Source organism: Lupinus angustifolius, chromosome LG02 (assembly GCF_001865875.1).
Source record: "Lupinus angustifolius cultivar Tanjil chromosome LG02, LupAngTanjil_v1.0, whole genome shotgun sequence".
Taxonomy (NCBI): Eukaryota; Viridiplantae; Streptophyta; class Magnoliopsida; order Fabales; family Fabaceae; genus Lupinus; species Lupinus angustifolius.
The window spans coordinates 1,466,790-1,489,779 of NC_032010.1; the positions used below are offsets into that span (position 1 = coordinate 1,466,790).

Below are 22,990 nucleotides of genomic sequence, written 5' to 3' on the forward strand. Positions count from 1 at the left end.
ATTTAGCTCGGTTAGTTTAAACATAAATTTAGTGACTCGAAGACTAGACCGAATAAAATTTTGTTCTTTCAACTTATCTCTAACTATGTTTTTCATTATTGTAATTATAGTTGTTATTTGTTTACTTATATTCCAACAAAACATTTGTTGCTTGATTAAGCATAGAACTTATTGTACATTTTTGTTGTGATTAAAGTGTAAAATTTATGTTGTTTAATAATGTTTTCAACTTAATTTTTAATATTTGGTTGTCGCAAATCTTTCTTGATAGTTGTTTAATCATATACTTGTATAGTGATAAATTTTATAGTTATAATTAAGCAAATTACTATAATGTGAATCAAATCAATTGGTTCGACTAGACCCAATAATACTAACAAGTTAATGGTTGGTCTATGTTTAATAATAATGGTTAAGGAAAACATTTATTTTTATTATTTTTTAATTTTAACTATTTAATTAAAAGATACAATATTTATTAAATTTCCATTATAAAAAACGAAAATTTAAAATTAAATATTATTTGTTTAATTATTATATTTATTTACAAAAATAATATTTACCTATTAAGATTTTTTTAAACATCTTTATAAAACAAAAGAAATTAATAAAAAATCTAACAAAATAACTAAATAAGAATGACACATATAGGGCTTTGTGATAGATGATATATCATTTTTTAATAATCATTTCAAAAATGCAAAGTCAAAAATTAATGCTTGTTTTCCATACGTAGCTGGCTTCATGAGTTAGCTCCATTTTTTAATATTATCATTAAATTTTACTTATAATCTTAAACCTAATAAAATTTTCAATTTTGAATAGAGATGAAAAAAGTAACACCCAAATGCACAGTGAAAATGATAAAGAAATCTGAAAGTATCCACTAACATTGTGAGAGAGACTGAGCAATTACAACTATTTAATTAAAACTAAAGTACTTGAAACAAAATGAGATTGAACACTAGTTGAATACTTGAACGAGTAAACCATTTGTGAAGGGTAAAAACAATAACAAATTGCAGATCACATTGCAATACAAAATCTAATGACAACTATTTAATGCAATGCAATGAAGCAGAACTTCGCAGATGTTTATATGAATTGATCTTCACTGATGAGAGATATCAGCAAGAACCTCAATCTATCTTTACTGATGAGAACAAGTAATGCACAAAGTAGAATGACATGAGGAAGCCGATCGTGCCGGTGGACAACATGATTGCAACTGCCATGAGTAGTGAATAGCCGAGGTAAAGGGTGGCTGAGACCGGTCCACTCAAACTCTGGAGGTCAAAAACCAAGTAGTTAATGGAGTACAAGAAGACATAAAGAGCAACAGAACCCGAAGCAAAGAATGCCTTCCACCACCACCGCCAATCTTCCACACAAAGATGCATGTAGGTGAGGACCACTGACACTTCGGCGCAAACAATAACCAGCAATAGTAGAACAACCAACAGGAAACCAAACACGTAATAGAACCTCCCAAGCCAGATACTGGAAAGGATGAAGAAAAGCTCAATGAAGAGGGTTCCAAATGGAAGTGTTCCTGCACCAAGAACAAGAAGCCATGATGGATATTTTCGTGAGGGAATTTCCCTGGGGATCTGGTTAGTGCGCACAGGATATTCAATTGGCTGAGCTTTTGTCCCCAGAAATCCTCCAATGAGAGTAAGTGGTACTGAAATACAGAACCAGAGGAAGAAAAGCTCAAAATACAAGGAAATGGGAATAGCACCAGTACTGTGGCTGCCCCATAGAATAAAATTCAGTACTGTGAGAATAAAGAAGGCAATTCCAGGGAAAAAGCATGCAGCCAACCAGGAAATTGATCTCCACCCTTCTGAAGTTCCCTTAATAGTCCTCCAGAGACGTACACTGACATACCCAGCAACGATTCCCTGGATAAGATATAAAATGATCATCCCTGTTAGTAGCATTCCCCGTGAAGCTGGTGACATGAAACCGAGTGCTGCGAAAACAATAGTAACACCAGCCATTCCAAGAATCTGAACACCATCTCCAACCATAACACAGAGAAGCTTCGAGCATTCAGGCTCCCTAAATACATCACCCACAACAAGTTTCCATCCAGAAAGCTCCTCGTTCATCTGAGCTTGTGCCTCTTTGTCCAATTCCTCATACCTTGTCAAGTCCCTTCTCACGGTCCTTAAAAAGATGACAAAAACAATACCAGCTAGGAAAAGGATAACCATGAGTGAATTTAGGATTGAGAACCAATGGACTCGGGAACCCTCCATCTTCAAATAGGCATCCCAACGTGAGGGCCATCTTACGTCACTTTTCACAAATTCAACCTCATATGTAAATGATATCCTCTCTTGCTCTCTTATTTGTTGATACTTGTCAAGCTCATTTGGGCAGTTTATAGAAGACACATTATCATACGTGTGGAGCTTTGTCATGGCCTCAGGATCATACTTAATACTACAAGGGACAACCTGAAAACCAACTATTTCATATCCAGATGCCTTCTTCTTGTCTGCTTCAGAAATCACACCCAAACCTTCCTCCCCGGTTCCAATGATCTCAATACCGCTTCCTTCGTATTCATGAATAAAGACTCTGAATTTGAGGTGATTAATGATGTAATCTGCACTACCGTCAGGTGGAGTGTACCCAACAGGGAACCCAGTCCACTGAATTTTAACACCATTTTGAGTAGCATACCTCATAACCGGCAAGTTGTCAAGGATCATATTTACTTGATACAGATCATGTGTTCTTTGTTTGAGTAGCTTTACCTCATGCTCATTCAACGGGGTTGTTGTACATAGGTAGATTGACTCATTAACATTCATTCTGAAACGGTAGGGCGAGTTATCGATTTGATCTCCCATGAGGAGCTCCCCAAGATTCTCGGCACTTTTCTTTATGCCACCAAGGGGCTTGCAGTACGGGAGGCTATAGTAGCTAAAAGGAAGCTCCGTTTCAATAGAGGTCAATGAATTAACTTTAGCAAATATGGGATCTCCATTGGAATAAGTATGCATGTAGCTTCCGGGCAGATAAAAACCATTGCTTACATGAGCAAATATAACAACAAAAACGAAAACCCAGCAGATCGAGGGTTTTCTCACCAACTCCATTTCCTCGAATGCAAGACAACAGCAGATTGTCCAAAACTTGTCTGGAAATCTAAGCTAGTTCCAACAATGACGCAATCAATTTCAAATCTACAGAAGAAAACAAAATTCAACATCGGATAGCAAAACTATTAAAATAAATAATAAAAAAACATCAACCAAGCAATACATGGATCAAGCAACGGTATAATATCCAATCAAAAATCGTGTCTACACAGACATACCATTTACATCGAAATCTCTGAATGATTTCGCCTATTACTCGAAGCATAAAACAACAAAGTTTTCAAATCAGATCCTTTAGTAGTGAATATAAAGCACCTTAGATCAGCTTATATAAAACCCAGAAGCAGATCACAAAACTAGATCATAGGTTCCATCACAACCCATAAAAAGGATAACAACAACAACAACGAAAACTACCCAATATTTAATATATAATAACAAATTTAACATGAAACACTGTTAAAAACAACAAAACCCCCAAATTAAATTCAAAATCAAAACAAGTCAAAAAACCACTAGATGGATCCAAAATTCCACGAAATTAGAAGGTGCAAGAATAAGAAACACATATATCACATGGAAATAGAATCAGCATTTCAGAAATTAATAAGAAGAGGAAATGAATAAAGGAAGAAAGAAGAAAACGCAAACCGTGAGATCTGGGTACGGCGTCGTTTGAACAGTAACGAAAGTATAAAATGTGTTTAGAGAGTGGAATGAGAAATTGAGTATTGGGGAAAAAGAGATCTGAACAAAAACAAAATTAAGAAAAATGATGCATACAAGGTTAAGATGGGTTAGGTTTAATACTCACGAGAATAGCCTTATCATAATAGCGCATCTACGGATCACACTAAATGTGATTCCTAGTGTAATATCTATGCATTTTCGATTTAAAGATTTACGTGAGCATAGTATATATTATAATAGAATTATTATTAGATTTTAATTGAAAAATATATATACATGAATTATAGTATGATTAATAACCAACTTTTAATCATAATCATCTATAATTGGTTTTAACGTTTATCCACATTTATATGTTTTAGATACTTTATAACTAATATTAAATATTATAAATTTTGGGTAATTAGATAATTTTTTTGATTGGACGAGATGAAAAGACTACTTTTTATTCAATAAATTACAGAAAATGGATGATGTTATTAGTATATGGTGTGATTGTTTTGGTTATTTTTTTAATATTTATTATCATATATATTATGATTTTTTTTAATTACTTCATGAGAAAGACTGCTTTTTTTAAATATAAGACAATATAAAAATAAATATCAATATTTAAAATAATATGTCATATATTTTTAATATGAAGTTTGGTGCAAGAATAAATGAGAACAAAGATAACTTTAAAATTAAAAATTAAATATGAATTGACATTTCAATAAAAAAAATCAAGTTTAAAACAAATAAGTCATGGTGGATGTGCTTCAATTTTTAGCCCTTTTATACAAAAATAAGATGAGTTAATGGTCTATGTGGATTGTAGGAAACCTTAAATTTATTTTTTAAAATAAGTAAAAAATACAAACTTTTGTCATATCAAACAAACATTAAATTATAATATTATAATAAGTGTGGATTATAAATTGGAAAAATAAATCAATTATTAAGTTGGAAAAATAAATAAATCCATCAAGTTGAACATATTCTTTTTTTGTACTTTTTTTATTGTTTTGAGTTTTATTTTATAAATTAAGATTCTAACTTAGTTTATAAAAAAACTAACTTATAAAAAAAATTAAGCAAAAAACATTTTTTAAAGTTATCCAACTATTTTTGTAGGGAGCTGTATCTTGACAATTCAAATTACATAAATATGTTGCATATCAACAACTAAAGTGTAATTCACCTAGTTAAGAATCCAACATTTTATTCACGGATAAAACATATTGATTATCGTTATCTTTGGATACAAAATATTTTAGAAATGATAAATTGTAGCTTAAAAAAATTGACACAAATGAAAACTGGTTGATATATTAACCAAAACATTTTCACTTAGAAGCTGAGAGACAATTGCATAGGTATATAACGAGTAATACCCTCAATTGATTCATGATAAACTATATTCGTTGGAAATCCATCCTAATTGATTGAAGAGTTTTACCAATAAATCTTGGTAGATGGTTTATTGAATACATTTAATGATTGATCATTCCAAAGTCTTGAAATTACTCTTCAAGACTATGAAGTCTAACTTAAAAAGTTGAGATAATATTTTCAAGGCGTCCCGAAGGAATTACAGTAGTTAATCATTTGTTATGTCTTTATCGTGAAGTTTTCCTCCCTTTAATTATGTAAAGGGAACTTATGAGAAAGAGTGAATAAACAAGTAAACAGAACAATATAGACAGAAAATGAGAGAGTTGATATCCACCATAGTGTCGAGAATAATATTTTTAGTGAGATACTAGCTAAAGTTTATATTTCATCATTTTTAAGTGAGATTTTTTGGTACTATTAATGATATCTCCTCACCTTATGATAAGGAACTAATCCTTGTATGGATTCATGACTGTCCCTCCCAACAAGTGTCATTCACAAAAATCGAATATTTGACTTTTTCATCATCCTAGAAATATGCGGGACCTTACACCACTGGACCTTGAGTGTTATTCTGATAGAATGAGATAAATAAAAATATTATGATCCTTATTTATGGACTAATTTGAGTATGTTTTTTCTATATTAAAATTTTGGGAATCATTCTTATAGTTTTTTATCTATTTCATTTTGCATCACTCCATTGAGAGAAATTGTTTCTTAATTTGAGAAAGATGAGTTAGAATAAAACTTAGAATCCGAAATTGAAGCAACACCAAAGATGAGTTAGAATAAAATAGTAAAAGATTTGGAAAACGATGAATGAATGAATGAAAAAAACGATAGAAAATGGCATCAACTGTTTCTCGTGAAGAGCGTCCTATTCGAGTTTATGCCGATGGAATCTACGATCTCTTCCACTTTGGTCACGCTCGTTCTCTTGAACAAGCAAAGAAATCGTACCTATTCAATTTCTTTCAAACAATTCAATAAATTTGAACTATATTAATTAATATTTGTTTTACTTATATATATATAAATATTTTTGCATGGGAATTGTGGTGTAGTTTTTCAAATACGTACCTGTTGGTTGGATGCTGTAGCGATGCAGTTACTTACAAGTACAAAGGAAAAACTGTTATGACAGAAGATGAACGTTATGAATCTCTCCGCCATTGCAAGTATAATCATTTTTTTCCTTCTTAAATTAGTAGATTACAGTTAAAAGTGGAAGCACTCGACACGATGTACCGAACGGATCTGATGTCCGAAATCATGTCTCGCGTACAATGACAATGAAACAAAAACAGAAAAAATAATAAATATTTAATTTTTTTAATTGATGTACATGTTTTTGTTAGTAGATACTTGTTCCAATGCAGTAAGTTATCTTATTGTTACCTTGAATATGTGATTTCAGGTCACATTGTAGTAAAAAACTAATTTGATCGATATTTGAAATCATAAAAAAGAACTAATTTGATCAGTATTTGAAATCATATATAGAACTAATTTGATCTAGTGATTTCTAAGATAAACATTAGGGACATGGACACATTAATTGAATCTAGAACTAATTTGTGATAAGCATTTGAGATCCATGTGTACCATGGACCAAAGTAAGATTTTTGATTTATTAGGAGCTGAATTGAAGCATGCATTTTCCTTGTACAACATGAATTTGAATATTTACTTTTACATTACATGAACACAATCTATTTCTCTTTCAGATTATATATTTCTTTTTTAATGATCATCAATATCAATTATGTCATTTCCTCTTGTGAATTGCACATTCTGTGTGAATAATGTTACTCTTTTAATTATGTTGTTTATAAGAACAAAGAATGTATGTATATGGTAACTCTTTCAAATTGAGCAGATGGGTGGATGAAGTGATTCCTGATGCACCTTGGGTTTGCAATCAAGAATTTCTTGACAAGCACAACATTGACTATGTGGCTCATGACTCTCTTCCGTAAGATTAATTTAATTTACTCCGAAAATTTCTCGTATTACTTTTGTATCTCGGGGTTTTGTCATAGTCGTCAGTAATTAAGGGTGTGTTTGTAAATTGGTTTTTGGAGAGTAAGGAACGGAGGGGAAGGCTTGGGAGCCATGAAATACATTTGCAAGATAGCTCTCAAGCATTCTTTCTAAAAATCGACCTGCAAACGAACCCTAAGTTGAGTTATGAAATGGTTATACTTGATTACTCACGCTATGTGTGATGCACATAAGGATACTATACAAGCACACTTTCTCTCAAGATGTGTGTTCCATTTATTGGTTCAGTTGTGTTTTCAATAATGATTTTCAATGCCTATATTGGTTTGAGCTTCTTGTTTAACAATTGGAGTGCCTAACATTGTTTTATGTTTGTCAATGAATTGTGTAAACCAGATATGCTGATACTAGTGGTGCTGCAAATGATGTTTATGAATTTGTATGTCAGAGAAAACTAAAAAATTTCATTGTTTTTATTGCATTGTGTCTTTCTTCTGTCACATATATAATACTACAAGATTTTCCATTCAGGTAAAGTCTATTGGGAAATTTAAGGAAACTAAACGAACTGAAGGGATATCCACATCTGATCTCATAATGAGGATTGTAAAAGATTATAACCAATATGTGCTGCGAAACTTGGATCGTGGCTACTCTAGAAAAGATCTTGGTGTGAGCTATGTGAAGGTACAATTTTGGTATATCTCTTTGATTATTAAGAATTTAAATGTGTTAAGGTTTCATCTCAAAACCAATTGGCAATGAGAGGACCAGACAAGAGTTACCTTTGACCTGCAACTAAAAGACATCTTTTGGCCCATGACAACCGAAAAGAAGTATCCATCTCAAAACCAATTGCCCATGAGAGGAGTATCCCAATAGGTATTTAAACCATTCTCAAGACAATGAGATAGACGATGTGAGACTTACTTTCCAACAAAACGACATAGAATATTATGTGAATTATTCATTCTTTTATTGTCCTCAGTCTTGTCTGCCATCTGGTGAAGGAGCTAATCTATTTTGGGTGTGATTGTCTTCAATATAAACAGGAAAAGCGACTAAGGGTGAATAGGAGGTTGAAAACTTTGCAAGAGAAAGTAAAAGAGCAGCAAGAAAAGGTTGGTGAAATGGTTTCTGTACATTGTTATGTCACATCATTTTTGAGCTGAAGTATACTTGAGGCAAGATCATGTGAGTCAAACAGGATACAGGGAGATTTGTGGGATGAAAAACACATATTTAGTGTAGTAGTTGGTGGAAGAAACACATTTTGTCCAAATAAAACATGCTTAAGTTTTACCTTATTGGAAATTACTAGCTCCATGTTTATCTTTGTCGTGCTTTTCTGCCAAACTTTGCATGTCTGGTCTTGTCCCTAGCCTGAATAAAATAGGAATATTTTATTAGAATGTTGGCCACCAGCTAAAGTTTTACTGAAACTTTTATGTATGGATCAGCCATAAGAGTTACAAGTAGTTTACCATATCTAGTGGGGTAAGGTTTGCCATTGTATCAAATTATGGTCCGTATCACTCGATGCAGCCACAATATTGCAGTTGCAGTGAGCCGGTGACCTCCACAATCGCAATTGTAGTATGACACTGAATCACAATGATACAGTCACATTTGACAATAGGCCACAATCGCAATAACCGTGATTGTGACCATAATTTAAAACACTGGTTGGGGTTTGTTCATTCCTTTTAGTATTGTGCCCAATGATGCTATCTGTGGATTTTTGGCCTGAGCTCCTATCAGATGCCTCTCTTTAGGCTCTCTAGATACCATGTTGAGACTAACGAGAGAAAAGTGAGACATAATGAATTTGTGTTTAAAGCTCTCACCTGTACACTGGATGCTAGTATATGTAGGCACAATGTGATGATGCATAAAGAATTAGTTCCTAATATTCTCTACATAATTTTATGATATGCTATGATAAGCCTAAACAATCTATACATTAATTACATGGACTCTAACAAGGTGGAATAAAAAGGGTCTAGTGGTTTAGGATGAAGTAGAAAACTAAAGAAATAAAAATGTACTACTCTTGCACTTGGTTTATTCCTTCATTATTAAGGTGTCAATTTTCCTGTAATGAAACTTAACATTTTTTCATTGCTTGCTATGAATGTTCACAGAAACATAAACAACTTTAGTGGTTAGTCACAATCACCAGTTTATCTTTCTCAACCAATAAGTTGTATAGGATTTTGGGTAAATGGCACAATGAATAACTATAGAAGTGGAGACACCCTCTTTGCATGTAGCATTTCATTTAATGTAGATCTAGGTACATGTTGTTGGATCCATTGGTAGTTATTGTGTAGATTCTTCCTCATAAGAAAGTTGACATTTAGGCCTAATATCAACATAATTTTAGAATTGCCTGCAGTGATTTGGAATTGTAATGAGTTACACTTTTTTGTTGCTAATGTAGATCCAAATTGCTGCGAAGAATGCCGGTATGCATCGTAACGAGTGGGTGGAAAACGCAGATCGTTGGGTTGCTGGATTTCTAGAAATGTTTGAAGAAGGTTGCCATAAGATGGTGAGCTAACTTATTGAAGAACAATATTTGAACGTTTTAACTGTTATATGCATACAAATTAAGTGTTAGCATCTTACCAATTCATTTTTTTTCATTTTCTATCACTACTTGGTTTTACATAGGGGACTGCAATTCGAGATCGAATTCAAGAGAGGTTAATAGGTCAGCAGTCGAAGGATGATAAAGATGATGATGATGATGAAGAATATTACTACGACGAGGATGATTGTAGTGATGAAGACTATTTTGAAGAGTACTTTGTTGATGATGAGCTTAATCCCCATAATAATGAGAAAGATATGAACAAAAAGTAGCCATATATACTTCAATGGAGTTGTTGGTTCCATGTCAGATTATGCAAAGCTACCCTTCATGATAGTTATGCAAAATTCTGTGCACAGTCTTGGATCATGGGACATAAGCTTAGGAGTTGCAAAAAGAACCCTCTATTTTGCAGGTGAGGTCAGAATTTTCAATATAAGTGGTGCTGGTAGACATGAAAATGTTGTTTCTGTATATTCTTGTGTTCAATATCTTCATTCTTTTTTCACTTATGATTCCATGGTCATTTTCTCTCATCTGTAATAATATCATGAAAGATAGGGCAGTTAAGGGTGAGAATACTTGTATTCCCTTACTGCATGGTGCTACTGCTACTAAATATTGTTGATGGAAATTACTATGAATACATTGAATTCTCTAGATATTTGAGAGACCTAGAACTCTCCCAATGCCTAAGACCCTATGTCACTCTACAAATTTCTAGATCTCTTTCTCGGTTAATTTTTTTTAAATACGAAATGTTATATCTCTTCAAGTACTAGACCTTCCAGTATTGAAGAGGATCCACATTCTCTTTCTCAACCCCATTTCTTAATTTTACGAACATGTTTGGTTTCTCTTACTATCCCTGCCCCAAACTAACTGATTAGGGGTTACCTAATAATACTTACACCTAAGATAATAGCAAAGTTAACTGAAGAGGATCCACATGTAGATGTTGTTCTTATTTCATGAGAAGTTATAATAAATTATAAAATAATTCATGAATCTTAAATAAGAATGAATATATTATTTGTCATTGTGGATGCTATAAGATAATAGCAAAGAACCTATCCAGCTTGGTCAAAATCATAATGAATAAGGTAGAGTCATGTGCATCCATAAAACAATTCATATTATTGACAAAAACATGTTCAAATGATTTAGATAATACTTTTCAAAAAAGTCATGAGTTATTCTCTTTGCATAATCGAGTATGCATTAATTTGCTATGAAAGTAACAAATAATTGATTACGAGGAAGTGATAATCGATTATAAGCTTTTAAAACAGAAGATCGATTAGGACTAATAGCTAATCAAAATGATTGTTTCTCTAAGAATTGTGAGGTATCAATGGGTTAAGGGTCAAACATGATGATCATGGGTGAATTTGAAGATGTGCTTGTGTTCAACAATTGACTGTACATAGCAAAAAAATCATGGAACCAGAAAATAAACTATATGCTAACATGATATGCAAAATAATTATCACTTGGGGAGAATTAGAACCAAATAAACAAGAAAATGGTGAAGGGTGACTCAACTAAGGATCATATCTGAAATTCACAATGCCTTAAACCCTTTTGTCCCCTCAACTTTGCAAACAATTTCTTACTGGAAATGCAAAAAAATAAAACAACTTTTTTTTCATTGGGAGGTGCATCTTGATATGGTGACTTTTCATTTTTTACTTACTATTTTCTTCAAATCCAAGCTTCAATAACCTATGCCTAACCAGTAAAAAAAAACTATGCCTAAAGGAGAAGTGTTATGAGGCATTCCACAGCAAGAAAAAAGAAAGAAATGAGCAAACCAAACAACTTTCACATAAAAGCAGTTCGTCCACCTCTTCTGCTATGCCTGTCATATGCAGTATTGAATTTGTCCACCAATTCATTTGTAGCACTACACCAAGACAAAAAAAAGAGCACCTAATATTAATAATAGGGGATATAAAGTAACATTTTTTAACTGAACTGAAATAGTGTTCACTTTTTCCCTCTTATATATTTTACAGATCTTGGGAAACCATGGGGGCTATATGAGTATATGACTATGATGTGAAATCACAGATAATGCCCTTTAAAGAGGGAAAGATGAAGATCAAGAAGGAATTATAGTAAATAAGGCTTCATGAATACAGGGTGCATCCCAGCCATATTTTAGATAATAAAACTGAAGATACAACTCAAATCACTCAAACTTCTTTCCTTAGTATGCACCTCTGACTACAAAAGCTTCTGATTATCCTAGGGGGTGTATGTATAGGGAACAAGGGGCAGAGTAAAATCAAAGACATACTGCTATCTTGAAAGGACAATTCTACTAATTAGCTTCTTTATATAATTGTCAAAAGTGGTTCCACAGATCTAAGGCAGTTTGGCTAGAAGAATCACACTTTTGAGCTTTTTTATTATAAAGAAAGAAATTCAACTACAATTATTAAGGCTAAAAGAAAAAAGGTCTGAGGCAATAAATGCAAGTATCTCATACCTTGAGCAGTTGGTTAGCATTGCAAGGTAACTAATCAATAAGGTGTCATTGTATTCCTACAAGGAAAAGAAGATATCATAAAATTAAAAAAAATCACATAAGCATTTAGACTACCATGATTTTTTTATTGTGCCCAAAACCTAGCTTGGTTATCATATCGCAGCAGCATGAAACCATATATAAAAACCTCTATTCTAAAAACTCCTTGTGCAACAAAACTTCACATGGTTGTAGCGGTTTTAATTCCTTTCAACAAATAAGCTGACACAATTACCATGAACAATTTGACAGTCATCATTATGAGGAACAACTAAGGTTCTTTCTTAGGGCAGATCAATGCATGTTTATTGTAAAACCCATTTTATATTTTTATTATTAACTAACAGATATATCTCCCAAACGATTGCACGTGCCATACTTTATTACTACTCTTTTCCCCATTAAAGAGCACATTATTAGGGGGAACAGAGAGAAAGTATGATGCAAAACTTGGGAGACTTGAAGGCACGCCACTACTCCAAATTCCAGAAAGGAACACACTTACCATTATAAAATCATCTTGAAATTTCCCAGATTCAATAGCAGGCAATCTTCTCAGGAGACTTGACACTTGTCTTAACAGTGAATTCTCACAAGGAACATCACCTGAATTTAAACAAAAAACATTAAAATGATAGCTATTTAGGGGAATTTCAAAATATGAACACTATGTATAATTTATAGAATTGTGGTTAAAGCAAGAATTGTAAATACTGCTGACAGAATCACTGAGTACCTATTACTCTTGTTTTGAAACTGTGGTTTGTCAAGTATAAATAGTTATATAACCATGCCTGCAGGTTAAACTGGATTTCTGATGTAGAAAAACTCATTGTGTACATTAATCCTTTTGAAAATATGTTATATCATAACTGAATAACTAGTTTACAGGCACTGGTAGAAATGTAAATAAATAGATGGTAGATAGATGTATAAAAAATTATACTAGTACTGTAGTTTTTCTCCATCATTAGTCAATTACAATTTTCTGTCAGGATGTGATCTCAAACTTATTGAACTAGTTAGCACATGTCAGATCTATTTCCGGTGTTCTCTGTGCAACAACAGAAAAAACACTATAAAATTCAAACCTCGTCATACACTTATTACTATACAATATAACTATCAGTGTTTGCTGTTGTTGAATCTTTTATTTAACTAACTTTTTCTTTAAATACTGCGTATTATTAGAGGATAAGAAAATTAAAAGACTTCAGAAATTCAAAATTGGAAGAGTAACTTATTCTAAAAAATTAAAAAGATGTCTAATGACAAATACTGAATATCTCATAATTAAATGCTAGTTATTTTAAAAAGGTTACCCTCTCATACCTTTTTGCATTGCAAGAAGATAATGATGTAACACCTTAATTCTACTATGAAGCATTTTGATAGCACTGTGTATACCAGTAAGGTGAGCAGCCACTGAAAAAAGAAAACCACAGTATAACTATATTATATACAACTGAAAGCACCAAACCTTATTCTAATAATTAGAGCCATTACATGCATTAATTGACACACCCTCAAAAACGGAAATTTCAGTAAACTTGATGATGGATGATAAAGAAGCTTTGTGTGTGTCAATCAAGAGTTTTAGTAGCTTAGCAGTATTATACTTTGTTTCTATTGGTTTTACAGAGGCATGATCATACCAACATTCATACACCTGATCCCATAAAAACAAACAAAAAACATTAAAATGATAGCTATTTAGGGGAATTTCAAAATATGAACACTATGTATAATTTATAGAATTGTGGTTAAAGCAAGAATTGTAAATACTGCTGACAGAATCACTGAGTACCTATTACTCTTGTTTTGAAACTGTGGTTTGTCAAGTATAAATAGTTATATAACCATGCCTGCAGGTTAAACTGGATTTCTGATGTAGAAAAACTCATTGTGTACATTAATCCTTTTGAAAATATGTTATATCATAACTGAATAACTAGTTTACAGGCACTGGTAGAAATGTAAATAAATAGATGGTAGATAGATGTATAAAAAATTATACTAGTACTGTAGTTTTTCTCCATCATTAGTCAATTACAATTTTCTGTCAGGATGTGATCTCAAACTTATTGAACTAGTTAGCACATGTCAGATCTATTTCCGGTGTTCTCTGTGCAACAACAGAAAAAACACTATAAAATTCAAACCTCGTCATACACTTATTACTATACAATATAACTATCAGTGTTTGCTGTTGTTGAATCTTTTATTTAACTAACTTTTTCTTTAAATACTGCGTATTATTAGAGGATAAGAAAATTAAAAGACTTCAGAAATTCAAAATTGGAAGAGTAACTTATTCTAAAAAATTAAAAAGATGTCTAATGACAAATACTGAATATCTCATAATTAAATGCTAGTTATTTTAAAAAGGTTACCCTCTCATACCTTTTTGCATTGCAAGAAGATAATGATGTAACACCTTAATTCTACTATGAAGCATTTTGATAGCACTGTGTATACCAGTAAGGTGAGCAGCCACTGAAAAAAGAAAACCACAGTATAACTATATTATATACAACTGAAAGCACCAAACCTTATTCTAATAATTAGAGCCATTACATGCATTAATTGACACACCCTCAAAAACGGAAATTTCAGTAAACTTGATGATGGATGATAAAGAAGCTTTGTGTGTGTCAATCAAGAGTTTTAGTAGCTTAGCAGTATTATACTTTGTTTCTATTGGTTTTACAGAGGCATGATCATACCAACATTCATACACCTGATCCCATAAAAACTACTCAGTTAAGTGTGCTTGGGTGAAAATAATACTAGGATGGTTGACATCCTAGGAAGTCCTCGTGTAGTATCCTAGGTGGTCTATTGCACGCAATAGCGGTATGATACAGAGGTCACGGATGTTGTCATCCTTCCCCCGACGAAATGGCGTATATAGGTGCAATTGGCCATCGCACCCGTCGCAGGTTGATTAGCAGCATAGTCGTGGTCCAGAACCTGCTCCGGTGTGAAGAACCCTAATGTTAATGGGAAATGTCATTTTTGTCCTTATTTTTTATTACATGGCATTGGTTATTTAGGGTACTTTTATAAAACACTCATCCCCATCCTTCCCTTTTAAAAAGACACGTGAAAACACACTTCTTTACCTTTTAAAAAAACATCCCTTCTCCTCCTTCTCTTCCTTCTGTGATTTTCTTATTGTTTAATCTCTTACATGTTCAACACTTTCCGATTTTAATGTATTACTTATATTTCTTTTGTTTTCACTTTTGTTTCCCCTTACCTTCATTCTGTGAATTTCTTTTTGTTTATGAATTACTTATATTTTAATGTATTTTAGTGTATTTGTATATTTATATGTATGGGGTATAATATATAATTTGGTGAGTTTTAAGTATTTTTTGTATATTTATATGTTCAGGGTATAAATTACTTATATTTTTCCCTTAGTTGTAGCCGTCCGCTATAGTGTTTTTAGGGTCGACCATATACTCAGCTATCTGCAATTGACTACCGAGGTTATACATCTTTTGAAAAGGGTGAGTCTCAGCGTAGTGGTAAGGTGGTAGTTTAATGACCAAGAGGTCACGGTTTCAAATCTTGGAAACAACCTCTTTGCTTGCGGGGTAAGGCTGCATACATCTACCTCCCCAAACCCCACTAAATGAGAACCTCGTGCATTGGGCCGCCTTTTTTTCTTTTTGTTTTAGAGTGCTGCAATATTAGGTCTTCCAATTTAATCTACTTTTCTCACTGAAGTCTATAGTGGTCTTTATTGATCCATGTCATAGGAAGCAAGAATTATGAAAAAACACTCACATTGTGTAGCAGCCGAACCACCATCAGATGGCTTAAGATGTGCAACATGATCAACAGAGATCCGTTCTGCTTCAACAGTCTTCAATGGAGCAAGGAAAAAGAGAGGGAAGAGGGTGCCAAGTCAATCATTTATTGAAGAACAATGGTTTAGAATGTGAAAAGAATTAAAAGCAAAGTCATAAAAAGCCAACCTCAATAGTATAACTTGAGCGAACAAAGATAAGTTGTGGAACCCCTTCTATTACATGCAGTTCTGTAGATGCAATAGCCAGCAACAGCAATAACACATAATTCATTGGCTCATACAATAAGCAGGCAAAAGGACAATAAAAAATTGACTAAAAATGAAGAAAAAACAATATCGGATTTTTATTTTTGAAAAGTAGAAAGCCAGAAAGTTGGAATGCATTTGACAATTTAGTCTGACACAGATGTCTTGATACAGATAAAAAACAATAATTCTACTATGTGGCAAGATGCTAGTATCAGTAACCTAGGGCCCAGGGACTTCAGGGGGGGGGAGCACTGCAGGAAGTATGAGCTATATTAGGATGTAGTGACCACCATATTGAAGAAACTATGCTGTGTTTATTAGCTGTGATCAATTTGATGTCAGTAATCATATTTAACAAACATAGTTTGCTTATTGTAAATACATTTCACAAGCCAGCCAAGTATGTAGGTCAAAGTAGAATATAGCATTAGAAAACTTATTAGAAAGGATATACGTTATGCAGGTCAAATATCAATTCTGTACCAAAATAGGTACATCTTTAGTGAAAATAAGAATAAAAATGAAGTACAATTAACTTCACCCATTTCCTTGTTACAGTATAGGTATATTAAAAGTCTGAGTCTCCCGAACTACTCTCTAATTAAAGTTAAGATCCTTCATCTGAGCAACAACAGGTTGAAAGAATGATGACATACTAGATGACAGAATCATGGAGATTACATACCACTTTCGAAAATACTGACTGGGAGATCCTTCTGAGAATGATTGATTGAAGGATTGAGAAGAAGATAAACTGGACTTTCATTGATATCCATCAGCTGTTACAGCATGAGTATCAGAAATAATCACAAATTAAAGTAACCTAATGCATTTATTTTTCTTCATAACCAAAGGAAGATAATTTCAAATTTAAAAAATTACAAAAATGTAACTTAATATGTAAACCTAAATATAAACCAGAAAATGACATCAACTTGTATAAAAAAATAAAAATTAGTACAGAAAAATAAAAAAGGTTCAAAATGCTAATAATACTTTGTAGTAGTAGTTTTTATTAAAGTTCATTGTCTAACAGACCATGGAACACAATAGAAAAACTTAAGAATACATAACAGAAGAAGATTAAAAAGTTGGAATTGCATAAATTAAGCTCTTAAGTTTTTAAATGCAATTTACAGAAACCAGGAATAACAGGTATCAAAGAGACATATGCCAAAGGTGGTATTCTGGAAAATTTGGAAGCACACATTCAACTATTCCTCCATCCTCTATATATAACCTCTAACAACTGACAACAGCCATATTTCTGGTGAGACTCCCAACACATAAAATGTTCTGAAAAGGGAAAGTGTCGGCACATGGTATGCAACTGTAATAAGCATTTGACCCTAGTAATCATTTTCTCCATCTTCCAACATATTGTCAACTATGTAATACTGCCTATGATTCCTGAACAAAAAATTTAGGTATGCATAGAGTGTCAGAGCAGCTCATATTCCAAGAGTTCTAAACAATCTCACATTCCAAAACATTTCCCATTAACTAATGAACTAATACCGGCCACCAAGCATTTTTGTCCAGCTACTACAGACCAGGAAACCATATTGAGGACAATAACATCCTTCATTTCAAATGAAGACAAACTCTAAACCAGTTATATAATTTTCTCATTTTACCGTACGTATCGCATACCGGATTCGTCATAAAGAATGTCACGCAAAATTAAAATAAAACGTGATGAACCATGTACCCAAGTGAACAATGTAGCCATACCGCAAACCGAATCATTATGCTCTAAACAAATTAACAAGTTGACTACAACAGAGAGAAGAAAGAAAAAATGAAAAGAAATTTAAATCAAGAGTAAGGCACACAGCAAAAATGAAACATACAGCTTTGTGAATAAGCATATCTGATTCTTCTGCATCACTCCCAGTCGAATACCATCCCAGTATGTAGAAGTGTGGGAAAACCTTTTTATCTGCAAAAAAAAAATTGAATAAAAACTGATACCAAAATTTAAAAGAAAAAATAAACATCTCAGAGAGAGAAAACTTGTCTATTTTTGTCTAAGACTAAGTATGCAAAAGTCACTTTGCACTCCAACTAATCCTCCTAGTGCTTGGGTTCATTCCCTGGATTCATGTCTATGTAAAAAATATTACTGTGAGGGGTCCTCACTTGAGAGCCTGACCATACCCTGAGAACTTAGTCTCCACATATTGGGTAGGACTGTAGGAGATACTCTAGGAAACCAAATATATGTGTCTGCGTGTATGTATGTATGTATGTATATATATCCTCCTAGTGCTTATTAATTCTATTCACAAGGCTTGAAACCAAGACTTAGATTAAGGAGATTGCTGCTCGAACCAAAAGGAGTGGGTAAAATATGTTCATTTTAATCAACCAAAGTCGAGAAATCAACTCTGTAACAAAACAAAAACTCAAATGGCACCATTGTTACATCAATGCCTTTCTCAAAGCCCTAAAAATAGCTAAGTAATCAAAATCCAAACAACAGCCAAGCATTTCCCCCATCACTTGCGGTTAAACAATGTCGGCTACATGGATAAAACAATGTCATAATTTCATATGTAACTCATCTTTAGACAACCCATTAAAATCTAAATCATTCAAATAATTTCGCCTACAGTATCATAGTTTCTTTTGGTCTCTCCACTATCTCAAGCAAAAACACTCAAATTCAAAATTGCATAAAAATAAAACTCTAACAAACAAACAGCAGGAAGAGAAAACGAATACTGAACAGAGCTCTTGCTTCTTCTCAAGAAACGGACGATCGAGAGAATTATTTGATGAATCATAGAGCAGCTCAAAGCTATTGAAGATCTCAACGGTGCGACCCTTCTGAACCCCTATGACGCAACCATATACCCGCGGCGGAGCAGAAGAAGCGACAGCGTCGCCGCCATTGGTGGTGGTGGTAGTGTTGTGATGTGATATTGGTGGGTTCATCTGAGACTTGACCCTTGTGTAATGGTCTGAGATGTTGACGATAACAAGAGGGTGAAGCTTGAATGTTAAACCGCTGCTGGATGATGAAGCCATTGTTGAATCGATTCGATAATCGCGGTGAAGTGATTGATTTAGAGTTTAATTGAAGTGATGAATCGTGATTAGGGTTTCTTCTTCTGGTTTTCAGAATTTGAAAATGGTGGAAGATACTACGGTGTTAAATCACCGTTGCTGTTACGTCATCGGTTGAGGCTTCCGTACATATATCAATGCTCCTTCAAATATACCGTACTTTTTATTAAGATTCGAACAAGTTATTCATCATTCATTTATATTATTGATAAAACTTAATAATAAACGACAATATCAATAAATCGAATAATAAACGATTGATCTTATCTTTATAAGAGAACGTTAAAGCCTAAACCATAAAGTACTTATCACTTATGCTAGAGAGATGTATTTTTAGATCTCGTATTTAAATTTTCCCTTTTTATTCTTTATTGTAAAATTAAGATTACCTTGTTGTGATTGAAAATTGATTAGTATGAGTTTAATTTTTATTAAAGAAATTATTTTAATTAATTGGAGGGAATTAAATCAATTAATAGTAGATGAGATTGTATTTGTCATTAACTAACTTCCCTCATTTAGAATTAAAAATTTATTTTTGGCTCGAAATAAAAAACAAAAAACGATCCAGATATAATCTCACAATTAGATTTCCAAGATAATTTATTCATTTATTATTAAAAGATATTATCTTAACTAAAATAGTTCAATAGCAAAAGATGTTGTATTGATTGTGAATTGATATCTCACCCTGAAAGTTATTAAAAATAATGCTAATGATCATAATCATTTATCGGGTCACGATAGAAAAAAATATGGCATGTTAGAAAGTTAGAAAAAAAGATAATGCTAATGATCATAGTCGTAAATAAATTTTTTTTTTGTTAAATAAATTATTTAATTCGATAGATAGGAGAGATATTATTAGTAACTGCAACAACTTCTCAACTCCAACCGAAGCAAAAGATATGACAAAAGCTCTAATCTCACTTCTGAATTTTCAAATTAATTAATTAAAACATTTCAATTATATAAAAGAATTTATTTAAAATAAAATATGATTAATAACATAAGAGATCACATTGGTTGCATATCGACTTTCTCACTTCAAGAGATAGGAAAGACAATATTAGTGTCTATTAGTATACTTAACTTTTTTAATATAATTGTTAGACATAGAAGTGTGTTAAAGGTTCATAAATTCTCATCTTATTATTGTAGTTGTGCGACATAAAATTATTTTAATAAACTAGTAATATGATCAAGACATTCACAATTTGTACATTTGATGTGTTACATTTAAAACTCAATTTTACAATCATAGTTGTTAAACATATAGACGTATTTTGTGAGTCATAGTTATTCATCTTTTTAGTTGAGTTACTACACATGGAGTTTCATATTTTTAGTTTTTAATACTTTTGTGGTCTCGTTGTGTGAAAGAATCATAGCTAGGCGAATTAGTGTTGTGTTGTTAAATCGAGTATATATTGGTAGCGAATAGTAAAGTTCAATGCCAACATCATTATTCCAAATAGTTCAATCAAGTAGTAAGAAATTGTGTAATCAAATAACCAACCAAAACAAAATCAAAATCAACTTTGAATTATAATTTTTGATTGAAAAGCTAGTTCAAACACGTCCTTATGATTTCAACAATTTATCTACATTCATTTGCGATACCCAATTTGATAATTACGTTCACCAATTTTATGGTTAGCAGAATGTAAGTAAAAATAATGTTACATCTCAGAGACATGAATTAAAACGAAAATACAAATTAGGTATCTCATAAACACAAATTGAAAAAATATATGCATGTCTAGGTTCTCACATGCATAAAAAAATCACTTCCATATAGGTGGATTTCTATGTTTATTTATTGATAAATTTCTCATTTGTATTTAACACTTGATTAAAGATGTATCTCTACATGGTAACTAGTAGTGTCTAATTATCCATAGTTATGGCTAACAAACATTACCGAAAAAACACTAAAAATAACGTAGACAATCAGATTTATGTTAGTTTTTCACGGAAGCACATTTATTGTCATAAAAATACTTAATAATTAAATTTTAACTTAAATATATTTTTATTGACCAATCACAAGTTCATAACACATGAAATAACATAAATCGTGAGACAACAAATGTATACCCGATTTTCTACTCTTTTTCCTTTTTTTCATTTTCTGTTTTGATTCAAAGCCAAAATTGGTGAGTATTTGACATAAAATGGAGGACAACCACAAGCACCAAAACTAACCCATATGCTGAGTTGTATGTGATGTGAATTAGATTGAAAAAGCAATACAAATAAGAGGTTGTTAAAGGTGAACCTTAATTTCAGGGTAACCAAAGGAAAAAGGTTCAAGAACACAAGAGTAGTTAAATTACACTTTTTTATTAATGTTTTTTACTTTACTGAATTGTAAATTGATAGTTTAGTTTTAGTTGTAACAGTATTTTCTTATTTTATTTTAAATTAATCTTCATATTAAATTGATATTAATGTGGATAGTGTGTTAATGTGACTCATATGAGTGAAATTAGTATATATATATAAGTGTGACATTACACCATACTTTATATTACACACCCCAGAGTAAAATCAGGACTAAAAGTGTCATTGAAAACATAAATCATTGTCACTATTTTAATAGGAGAAAATAAATATATGAGTGTAATATTTTTTTATACCATGATTATATATCTATTATTTATTTTTAATTATTATTGACTCTATTAAATAAAAGTAATATAAAAATATATAAATGATGTGCTGAATTGTTATAAACCATGTGAATAACATTCCTTACAAGAAACAATCACCCAATAACAAAAAAAAAAGCTCTTTATATCTAAATTTTATTAAATTATATGCTCCAAAACCACTATTATTATCAAAACATTGAGAAGATGGATGTAATTGTTTGTCAAAGATTCCATTCATTTCTTGAGGTCCACCACCACAACATAATCATCTCTTTTTGTCTCTTCCACCTTCTCCTTTCACTTTAGTAACATTAATAATACATTATTCATTAATTATTAAATAATAATAAAAAATGTTCCCTTTTTTGTAACTATTCTCTTTCTTTCCTACTTTTTTTTTCCTCCTTAGAAGAACACAATCATTTCATTTTTTGGGATCAATATTTTAACAAACATGTATTTTTTAATACTACCAACAACATCTCATCAACTTAGTAAATAACTAATTCATTTTACAAAATGTATGATTGTCTATCTCAAGAAGTATCGTTCACAAAATAATAAAATAGACATTTTGGTTTTTCTAAGATCTAGTAGGGTTTTATACAATTTAGACCAACTCATTGTTAGTAGGTTTGTTTAGTACTATCAATATATCTTCTCATCCTTTTCGTAACGAACTAATCCTCTCGTACGTGTGTTTGTCCCTACCAACTTGTGTCGCTCACATAAATTGTAATATAAGATAATTGGATCTTCAACTAGATTAAAAGACCAAAATTCAATTTTTTTTTTCGATATGACACTTGTTGGAAGAGATCACATGGTCGAAAAGATTGGTTAGACAAAAAAGAGAGAGATATGTTACAG

The 22,990-nt window shown here is 32.0% G+C and overlaps 3 protein-coding genes across 4 annotated transcripts; 1 reads left to right on the forward strand and 2 right to left on the reverse strand.

The window, feature by feature from the left end:
• Positions 860-3,870, reverse strand: LOC109331122 (transmembrane 9 superfamily member 12). Its single transcript, XM_019565430.1, has 2 exons — positions 3,768-3,870; positions 860-3,200 (listed from the first exon to the last, which is right to left on the reverse strand). Exon 2 carries the CDS (start codon positions 3,111-3,113, stop codon positions 1,140-1,142), a length of 1,974 nt encoding a protein of 657 aa, XP_019420975.1. The 5' UTR covers positions 3,114-3,200; positions 3,768-3,870; the 3' UTR covers positions 860-1,139.
• On the forward strand, positions 5,996-10,446 carry LOC109331143 (choline-phosphate cytidylyltransferase 2-like). The gene is made up of 8 exons (XM_019565460.1): positions 5,996-6,142; positions 6,251-6,364; positions 7,066-7,161; positions 7,587-7,629; positions 7,722-7,877; positions 8,243-8,311; positions 9,634-9,744; positions 9,867-10,446. Exons 1-8 carry the CDS (start codon positions 6,033-6,035, stop codon positions 10,056-10,058), a joined length of 891 nt encoding a protein of 296 aa, XP_019421005.1. The 5' UTR covers positions 5,996-6,032; the 3' UTR covers positions 10,059-10,446.
• On the reverse strand, positions 11,280-19,604 carry LOC109331129 (COP9 signalosome complex subunit 6a-like). 2 transcript variants are annotated; one of them, XM_019565442.1, is made up of 10 exons: positions 19,124-19,604; positions 18,245-18,333; positions 17,077-17,170; positions 16,309-16,370; positions 16,118-16,196; positions 14,723-14,815; positions 12,825-12,925; positions 12,281-12,336; positions 11,608-11,692; positions 11,280-11,576 (listed from the first exon to the last, which is right to left on the reverse strand). In XM_019565442.1, the coding sequence occupies exons 1-9, from the start codon at positions 19,422-19,424 to the stop codon at positions 11,611-11,613; spliced, it is 957 nt and encodes a 318-aa protein (XP_019420987.1). In that variant the 5' UTR covers positions 19,425-19,604; the 3' UTR covers positions 11,280-11,576; positions 11,608-11,610. The 2 variants fall into 2 exon arrangements, with proteins under 2 accessions (XP_019420987.1, XP_019420996.1); XM_019565451.1 differs by having other exon boundaries at positions 11,280-11,568; positions 11,601-11,692.

What these genes read in the sequence shown, in the direction of transcription:
- LOC109331122 (XM_019565430.1), bottom strand. Translation starts at nt 3,113, where the DNA reads ATGGAGTTGGTGAGAAAACCCTCGATCTGCTGGGTTTTCGTTTTTGTT.
- LOC109331143 (XM_019565460.1), top strand. Translation starts at nt 6,033, where the DNA reads ATGGCATCAACTGTTTCTCGTGAAGAGCGTCCTATTCGAGTTTATGCC. An exon ending in GAATCTCTCCGCCATTGCAA is followed by an intron (nt 6,365 to 7,065) that starts GTATAATCATTT and finishes CAAATTGAGCAG; the next exon opens with ATGGGTGGATGAAGTGATTC. An exon ending in TTGGTGTGAGCTATGTGAAG is followed by an intron (nt 7,878 to 8,242) that starts GTACAATTTTGG and finishes CAATATAAACAG; the next exon opens with GAAAAGCGACTAAGGGTGAA.
- LOC109331129 (XM_019565442.1), bottom strand. Translation starts at nt 19,424, where the DNA reads ATGGCTTCATCATCCAGCAGCGGTTTAACATTCAAGCTTCACCCTCTT. An exon ending in TGAGAAGAAGCAAGAGCTCT is followed by an intron (nt 18,334 to 19,123) that starts GTTCAGTATTCG and finishes TTTTTTTTGCAG; the next exon opens with ATAAAAAGGTTTTCCCACAC. An exon ending in ATATGCTTATTCACAAAGCT is followed by an intron (nt 17,171 to 18,244) that starts GTATGTTTCATT and finishes ATGCTGTAACAG; the next exon opens with CTGATGGATATCAATGAAAG.